General features: G+C 37.3%; 1 protein-coding gene across 1 annotated transcript in view; it reads left to right on the top strand.

Annotated features, from left to right (window-relative positions):
* LOC102767933 (protein unc-13 homolog C-like) overlaps positions 1 to 9,882 on the top strand; it is a 175,548-nt gene that overhangs the window by 91,659 nt on the left and 74,007 nt on the right. The window contains exons 3-5 of the mRNA XM_006776608.1: positions 4,609 to 4,687; positions 5,947 to 5,952; positions 7,054 to 7,125. Coding sequence (XP_006776671.1) covers positions 4,640 to 4,687; positions 5,947 to 5,952; positions 7,054 to 7,125 — 126 coding nt within the window. The 5' untranslated portion in view covers positions 4,609 to 4,639. The remainder of the gene's footprint in view (positions 1 to 4,608; positions 4,688 to 5,946; positions 5,953 to 7,053; positions 7,126 to 9,882) is intronic.

The following is a 9,882-nucleotide window of genomic DNA, read 5'->3' as shown; positions in this document are numbered from 1 at the left end:
ACCTAGGGATTGGGCCTGCCCTCTGCCACCTGGGAGCAGGCCTAAGCCAGCAGGTCGTTATCTCCCGAGGGGTCCCAGACTGCTGAGAGGGCACAGGCCGAGCTGAGGGACTCCCCCGCCCCCCCCCGCCCGAGTGCACAAATTTTTGTGCACCGGGCTTCTAGTGTTCTATAACTGAACCTGAGTCAAGATATGTAGCAATGTACTTTTATCTCAGATTTCCTTAAAGTAAACATCCTTTAATTCAAAAGACTATGTAATAGAACAAATGTTGAATTAGAATACATCTCACTTAAATTAGCCATATTATCAATTTTATGTGATCATTGACTTTCTAGATATGTAGATGTCTTGTCTTTTTATCCCATGTGTGCTATCCTTGTAGTCTAAAAGACTCTTTTTTTGTAAGGAGTACATCTTAATGGCTCGAGAAGAACTATTTTGGAAAGACTGGAACTATTTTCCAATGATAATACTATTTTGGAAATAAGTTGAAAATTTTTCAAATAATTACTTATAGATGAACTGGGACAGTCTTCTTATTTCCTCCTAAAATTTTTGTTTTAGTTATTAAGATGTTGGGAGAAGGAGGGGACATCTGTAATACTTTCAACAATACAGAGAAATCTTAAAAATAAATAAGATAAACCACTATGAAATCACTTTTAAAAAAAAGCATATGAGTTTTGAGGTAAGACAGTCTTGCAGTGGAAATTAATTTCTTTTTCTTTTTATTAATCCTCACTGGAGGATATTTTTTTCAATTGATTTTTAGAAAGTGGAAGGGAGGGAGGGAGGAAGAGGGAGATAAACATGGATGTGAGAGAGACACATGGATTGGCTGCCTCCCACACACACTGACCAGGGCCAGGGATTGAGCCTGCAAAAGAGGTACATGTCTTTGACTATAATCTAACTCTTGACCCTTCAGTCCTTGGGCCAACTCTCTAACCACTGAAAAATATTCTTTGCTGCCATTTCCTCATTTAAAAACTGAGAGAAATAATTGTATTTATATCTCACTGGATTTTTGAGAATTAAATGAGGTAATACATGTAAAGATTGTATAATTGCTAACATTATATGTGGTTCCTTGTAAGCTTCGCATAAATATTAGCTAGGCTTGGCTAGTTTGCTGGCTGCAGTTAGGAACAGCCTAATCTAATCAGCTATACAGCAAAGGGATGAAATCAAACAGCTTTCAGAGAACCCGATCTTACCATCAGAGTTACTTGTCTTCTATTGCCTGTGTGGATGACTTCTCACCTTCTCACCGTTTGGTCTAGCTAAATTCTTCTGGATTTAAGTTCTTGGATATATATCCCTGAAATTTAACTCTTGCCTGGAAAGTCAATGATTTCTTTATCTACTGATATTTTCAGTCTTCATGTCTTGTTATTTAATCCATCCCAGATCTCTTCTGGTTAGGGAGTCTCTTAATCAATATTACACATATATTTTACATTTTGTGGAACTTTGCCGTATTTACCAAGCTCTTCTCTACCATGAGAAGGGCAGATTTATTTTTTTTAAGATTTAGGGTTGAAAGAAAAGCTTATTAATTGATGGATAAGCTCATGAAAGTATTTGTTTATATTAACTTCCCTGAGGAGTGATGAAAATGTGAAATTATAGGAAAACACAACCTGATAGAGAACACGTTTGTGGTTACCGGAAAGTTCAAAGAACTTTTTTTTTTTACTTCATTGCAATTTTATAAATTACAAAGTATAGGTTCAACTGATTCTTGAATTTGTGAGTCTACAGAGTTGCTCAAGATTCTCTCGGTGTACCTGTGAATTTGAATTAAGTCCCATGAGAAGGAAACATAAAGAAAAGTAAATCATTATTGATGGAAAGAAAACGCACAACTCCCATAACACTCTGCAGTGTATAAATCACTTCCTCAACCATTATCACAATTCAGTGTTTCTTTACATAGTTATTAAATTCACATTATTTAGGAGTCAAAATATTTCAAAACACTTGAGGGCAGTTAGTATGATTTTCAAATAATGTAGAAAGACATTTATTAATACATACTTTATGCCATTATTATTTCTGTTCACAGAGGGGAAAAAGTTGAAACTGTTTGGAATCTAAGCCTAAGATTAGAGCAAATAATACTGGAAAAATCCTTTCTTTCTGTGAACAAAAATCCCCTCAATAATCCTTTTCCCTTCTATTTAATATTTGGAATGTGAGAGGGTCAAACATGACCTGGCAAGGAGAGGGGAAGAATGTGGAGAGAGCTTAGGAGGGAAGCAAGAAGTTACACTCATAGAGAGGTTGGTCCATTTTCTGAAGATGGGTGTTGAGAAGACAAAATAAAAATTCACTAGTATCTCTTTCTGCTCCACTCTGCAGTTTCTTGCAGTCCATAAGAGCATGCTGCCAATGATTCTCTTTTGTTATGCCAATTCTTGACCTTTGGCTGTCATGTGAGTAATGTTAATTGGTATTGTTCTGGCAATGATGGAAACTATATTACTAGCTAAGGCCTTTCTCATAGGATCAGTGTTGGGCAGTATCTTAAATGTCACCTCCTCCCACCACCTATACTGTTTTCCAGTCTATATTTTCTCCTTTCCTTCTCTTTTTCTTCCCTTTTCCATAATCTCTGCCTCACAATATTTTTTTCTGTACTCTATGATCTAAACTAAAGGGAACTCTTAGTTGGAGTGCCTGACCTTAAACATAATTTGTTCATCATTAATATCCATCTTACTCATGGGAAGTGGTTTTAACATTTTACATTTATCACCACACTTGATCCTTGTTTTTAAGCATATGAGTTATGGCATTATTACTACTTATTACCCTTTTATCTTTATTGATATTTTTCTTTTATTAATATTTTACATGGGTTGTATGATGCATTTAATAAATTATCCAAGATCACCAAGGTAATAATTAATGCAACTAGAATACTGAAGTTAAGATCATGGTTACTAAGAAAAATCCAATAAGACAAAGGTCTCACTTCATTAAACCAAGCAGCAAGAACAAAGAGGCCATCTTTGTGTCAGTGGAAAACTAGACTATAGAATGTTGTGGTAGCCTGTTCCAATGACAGAGCTGCCCAGCTAACAACCAGAGTTATGAATTGTGTTGTTCCTAGTGAAATGGCTGACTCTAGCCTGGCCAGTGTGGCTCAGTGGTTGAGTGTCAACCCATGAATCAGGAAGTCACTGTTAGATTTCTAGTCGCTGTTAGAGCCCAGGTTGTGGTCTCAATTCCCAATGCAGGTGTGCAGGAGGCAGCTGATCAATGAGTCTCTCTCATCATTGATGCTTCTATTTCTCTCTCTTTCACTCTTCCTCTCTCTGAAATCAGTTTTAAAAAAGGCTGACTCTAAAGTGGAGGTTAGCAAAATTTTGTATGTTAGGTGAGCATAAGGAGAAGCTATCATCTGTATTTTAGCACCATTTTGGTTGCATAAAAAAAAAACTAGTTTTGATGGAATAAAAATTAAATTCAATGTATTAAACTCATATTAATAAGCATTGCTATTAATATATTTTAAATTTATTTTAAATTGCATATGCTTATTAGAAAAACATTGACCATAACCAAATTTATAACATAGTAAGAGTCTTCTCATTTTCTCTCACCTAATTTCACTTTACAGAGATAACTGTAGTTATCAGTTTGATGAATATTGCTCTACATATTTTCTATGTCTATATAAACACATGGGATCATATTAAATTTACTAACATGCAGAATCGTGGTGTGTTTCTTTTACATAATATACTATGAGTATTTTTTCATATAAACACAAATATTTATTTTATTCACCTTAATTATTGGGCTCTTCCCATTGTATAATATATAATAACTCATTTAATCAATATGCTATGCTGAATATTTAGGTTGTATTATTGCTATTATAAAAATATTGCAGTGAACGTTCTTGTATAACAAATTATTTTAATCTGTGAATTTATCTATGGATAAATTAAGATAAGTAGAAATTCCTGTATTAGCGTAATCACTAATTTTTTCAATGGATATCATTGAGGTGCCACTTTTCAGTTTAATCTGTGAAAATTAAGCACACATGTATACAATGGTATTTTTATTATATATATAATAGAATATATATTTTATTGTGTGTGTGTGTGTGTGTACCATTCCAAGCAGACCAAAATTGCATCAAATGGTTTTGTACAAAGATCCATACACCTAACAATTTTTATTATCCTACTTCTGATACTGAAAATAAAAGAATGCATCAAAACGGGCTGTATATATTTTAAAGTTTCAATGTATGAAACTATCCAAAAAGAGAAGTAATCACTATGTGTGATAGCTAGAGTCTCTCCTCTTTGGAAAGGTCATAGTTTATTGATTTTAGAAGAAGGGAGAGAGAGAAACATCAATCTGTTGCCTTCTGTATGTGCCCCAACTGGGGATCAAACCCACAGTCTGGTATGTGCCCTGACTGTAAATAGAATCCACCACCTTTCAGTGTAGACAGTGACGCTCCAACTAACCGACCAGGGCTCTATTTAATCTTTTTCACACCTTTTTAATTATGAACACTGGAATTCTCTTCTAGGAAGTCAATTACTCATTGAAATCATTTCTTTTTCCCTCCACCAGGGCTGGGTGGGGACTTTATGGTATTGACAGTATGCCAGATCTCAGAAGGAAAAAAACTTTGCCTATTGTACGAGATGTGGTAAGTCAGTCACTCCTATTGAATTCTCTTTGATTGCATGTGTTCTCTTTGTCTTTATTGGATGCCATATTGTCCTCATTAAATAACTGACCTATAAATATTTCATAGAATAGAACATGTAAGAAGCTGGATTCTAGCAAGTGTTATACTTATTATTTCTTTAAAATCTATTAGATGGGGAAAATAACTCTAACCTTCTGACAGCTCTAGATATTAATTGAAATTACAAATGGAGTTAAAATGACCCTATAATTGAACAAAAAGAAATCACACAGCATTTCAAGCAAGCTGCTACAACTGGCTTGGATATGTTTCATGCTATGAATGACCACAAGTTTAATTTGCAGTTCAAGGCTTGCTTTGAATTTATTCACCTTAACTCAGTAGACTTTAATACTTATAAAGTAAGCCGATAATATTAATCATTTTTTATTCTATTCTGTTAATATCAACTCTAGCCAAATGAAGAGGCTCTTCCACTGCCTACAGAAAACCATGGCTCCCAAGTCATTGTAACTTTCATTAGCCCTGAACATAACTCTGGGTAACTCAAGCTCTCCTATAATGAGATATACTGGGGAACATCTAGAGATGCAAAGAATTAATAATTTTCTGTATTATATTATGAAAACAAATAGCCCATCAGCATAACAAAGAGTGTTTTCTGACATCCACAATGTCTTCACATTTTTTCTGGAGGCATATTCTTAATAGTTTATGACATGAAAATTTATTTTTTTCCCAGAGAAACCAAAATTTATTTATATCAGTAACTTCTTTTTAATCTTCACCCAAGGACATGCCTTTATTGATTTGAGAGAGAGAGAGGAAAGTAGAGGAAGAGAGAGAAAGAGAAAGATCGATGTGAGAGCACATCAATCAGTTGACTCCCACACGTGCTCCAACAAGGGATCAAACCCACAACCTGGGTATGAACCCATGACCTTTCAGTGTACAGGATGATGTTCAACCAACTGAGCCACACCGACCACAGTGATATCAGTAATTTTTAATTTTGCTATGAAAACCTTCATCTGAAAGCCATCACTTTAGTTTTTAAGTAGAAAGATACAATCATGACTGGGACGATCTTTTACTGAAAAGCATGCTATGCCTATCCTATTAGCTCAGAATACTGCCATTGTCGTGTGGATGTTACTTTAAAGTGTTAGGTTTATTTAACATCATTATACTCTTTTCTCACCTTTCTTATGTCTAATTATTTATACTTTGTTTTCTCTGACACATGGAATCTTCAGGCCATGGTAAGTGATTACTTATTTATTTAATTACTATTTGCCAAACTTCCTGTAGCTTCTAATGGGAGAGCAGATCTAATATTCCCATATAGAACTTCTGATTTCCAAAACATCCTATAATACTATTGAGTTTATTATCTATATAAATAAAAAGCCAGCAACCGGAATGCTATAATGACTGCAATGACCAGTCACTATGACACCCACTGCAGCCAGTGAACTGACCCAATCTGGGGGTGGGGCTGGCCAGCCAACCTCCTGAGGGCCCTCCCTCCAGTTGGCCTGCCCCTGATCGGCCTCTCCCACCCCATTGGCCTGAAGCCCCTCACCCCCGGCTGGCCCTGCTCCTGATCGGCCCACCCCCCACCCCAATAGGGGGCGGGGCAGCCAGCCAACCTCCTTCCATCTCCTCCTCCTGACAGGCCAGGCCCTAATCCACCCCAACTGGGCCAGGCTGGCCAGATCCCACCTGTGCACAAATTCGTGCACTGGGCCTCTAGTATTACATATGTTTCAAGTAGAAGCAGTATAATGGTTCTATTTTACAGGGGAAACTAAAGGGACTTGCCTCTTATTTAAAATCACCTAAGTTACCAGCCTTGAGTGAAGAAAAAACCTCTGAGTAGAATGGTCCTCAATTGATAAAATGGACCCATGCAAGAAAATGTCTTAGCTAGATTTGGCAGCATATTCCAGGGAACTGTGAACAACTCAAGAATGATCTAGCACCAATTCTGGTTCAGGGTCATCACACACATCAGCTGGCTCTGTGCCAATGGTCATGTTTTATGAAAGAATGTGCTCATGACCACCTTGGGGAGAAAAATTCTAAAAACCTCTTCTAGCCTTGAAGCCATAGCTGATTACCCTGCCTTACTGGACCTCAGTGTTCTCATCTATAAAATGTAGGGGTTGGGTTTGATGATCTAAGGGGACTCTTTCCCCTTTAATGTTCTATGTTTCCTTGTTCTAGATGAATTTGCTGACTACTTAAAATGGCAGGTCTCTATTGACCAAAACATGAACAATAGTTTATATTCTAACATTTTTACATTCTGCTGAGCAGTCACCTCATGTACCAATAATTCATAATTCTGTCTGTTTTAGACCTTGGCTGCCCGGAAATCTGGACTCTCCCTGGCTATGGTGATTAGGACATCACTGAACAATGAGGAACTGGTAGGCGCAAAGTCCATTACTATGTATCCTTCATAGTCCAATGGGAAAACCATCCTGTTTGATGCAGTTATTTATAATGTTTGTTCCAGTGCTCCAGGAATAACTGGGAGCATGGGAAGAGTCTGACCCTAAAACAAATTTCCCCTGGGCCTTAGCTTCTCTATCTTACAAATTATCCTTTGTTGCTCAACTATGCATAAAATGTCCCATCTTTAGAAATGTGATTCCATCCTAACACAGTTTAGCTTTTATTTTCCCCCTGAAAAAAATCCTGTTAAAGTTTTACATAGTTCAAATTTTGTCGCATTTATGAGGCTTTCCAAAATACCATCCTCCCTTTCTGCTGAGCTATTAGTTTCTTTTGTGTTTGTTTTGTTTTGTTTTTAGCATTTAATCACTACCTCCATAAGGTAATATAGTTAAGAGTGGGGGCTATTTGGGGTGAGTTCCATATCTTCCATTAAATTATCATTCTTGTATCTGGCAAATTATGTAACTGCTGTAAACCTGAGTTCTTTCATAGTGAGGTGACAATAAGAGGATTAAGGGAGTGTTTCCATGTTTAACACCCAATGTAGCCTAAGATATAGTAAACAATAAATACAGGTGTCTTTCTTTATTATTTTTCTTATTACACTTAATTTTATTATTTGTATAATCAACTTGCATAACCCTTTACTTTTAGACTGATATCTCTGAGGGTAACATAATATTTTGTTTGTTGATCCATATTTTCATGTGTGTTGCTTAGTACTCTGTCTGGCATGAGGTGGAAGCTGTGTAATTCTTGCTGAATGAAAGAAGATACAAGTAAGCTGCAAATATCTAGGTCAGGGATTCTTAATTTGGCTCCTCAGATTCACTGGGGGGAGCTTTAAAACACACCTTCTGTCTGGGTCTCATTCCCAGTGATTCTGATTTAATTGGCTTCAGGTGTAGCCTGCATAGTTTTGAAAACTCTCAGGTGATTCTAACGCGCAGTGGATGTTGTGAAAAGTAGCTCCATCCTGCACAGACACTGCTGAGGCTTTCACTTAAGACAATGTATCCGTGCCCCTTTCATATGGAAATTAATATACTCTACCTCTCTCAATGTTAGTGATTTTGTCATTCTTATAGAATTTTTTCCCCCAAACATTACTTGTTATAAATGTCTATACCCTTGACATTTAAACATTGTTTATATTTCTTATTCTCTTCTTCTTGTCATTGTCATCTTTCAAAAGCCCACGTTTCCTAGGTCTTATCAGCAAACTCTCCAGTCTCAATGTACATCAGCAAAACAATACATGTTCATTTGAATATCTGAATGTTAAGGCAAGTTAAAACATTTTCTATTGTGCCAGGGAATTGAAATACTGTGGCTGCTTCCCCAGGGGCATGGGACACCATCTAATATTCTGAATATAGTTTGGATTTAAGAGAAAGTAAACATCCTCTATTGATATATTCCTACACTAGTCCTTTTTTATATTTTAAAATATGGTAATTGGTTTGAAGTGCAAATACTCATTGCTATAAGAACCTAAGAGGAGCCCAGCCAGTGTGTTTCAGTGGTAGAGTGGTGGTCACAGTTTGATTCCTGACCAGGGCACATGCCTGGGTTTCAGGCTCAATCCCTATTAGGGGATGTGCGAGAGGCAGCCAGTCAATGATTCTCTCTTATCATTGATGTTTCTCTCTTTCTCTCTCTCTCTCTCTCCCTCTCCCTCTCCCTCTCCCTCTCCCTCTCCCTCTTTTTGTCTTTCTCTCTCTTGCCTTTCCTACCCATAAAATTTTTTAAAAAATGCTAAGAGGAAAGCAATAGAGATTAGAGGAATGTTACCACAATTTCTGAGGCTCTGACAGGGAACCTACCCTCACTTTATGGTTAAATTAACTATTGATCTACTTTTCACCAACTTTATCACTTTACTGCTTTGGTTTTAGAAGATGGATATAAAAGTTTTTTGTTTGTTTGTTTGTTTGTTTTCTGTGCAGGTGCTGGGTGGATAAGTAGCATCCATCAGCTCCCTCTCAAATTCATAAAGCCCATTTCCCTAGAACCCATGTCTTAAAAAGTAAATGAAATATGGCCACTATACAGCAGGCATATGAAGTGTCACCCTTGACAAGCCATCACATTAATTCATTACATGGGCAACTAACATTAATGCTGAAGAGGACAGTGTCCATTTCTTGGTGTTGGAGGTCTTCCTAGGCACCTCAAAGTGAAGGTCTGAAATACTGGCCTCTACATGAAGGAAAACGGCTTGGTCGTGTGGAAACTACCAAATGTTAGCTCTTCTATTTTCATTCAAGAGATGTATGTAAGAAGCTCAGGTATCTCTTCCGAAGAAGGAAAAGGCTGGAAAGCCTGATGTGAGAGGCCAGAGGGTCAGCAGCACAGGCCCCATTAGCACTGTTGGCAGTGGGACAAGCATGCCCGGTGCCCCTCCACCTCAGTCCCCACTCACCCGTGAGGAGTTGGTGGAGCTGACTGGGAATCTCGGTCTAGGAAACCCTTCAGGAGTAAGGTCTCTGAACATTTCCATCTGGCTTAATAATGCAAGAAGGGATAGCAATCTAGTATCCATATACGGCAACAATAGTCTGCCTGGTACTACGCTACCTAGCTTTGTCCTTGCTTCCAGCGTGTTTCTTCAGCATGGACCCAACAGTGGGACAACCAAAGTAGATCCATTCAAGATTAAATAAATATTCATTGACTACTATGTGTCAAGCATTGTTTCAGATTCTGGAAATAAGGCAGTGAAC

Source organism: Myotis davidii, unplaced genomic scaffold (genome assembly GCF_000327345.1).
Source record: "Myotis davidii unplaced genomic scaffold, ASM32734v1 scaffold929, whole genome shotgun sequence".
In the NCBI taxonomy this organism is placed as follows: domain Eukaryota; kingdom Metazoa; phylum Chordata; class Mammalia; order Chiroptera; family Vespertilionidae; genus Myotis; species Myotis davidii.
Note: the sequence above shows the minus strand (reverse complement) of the source record. Positions and strands in the feature narration are given on the sequence as shown.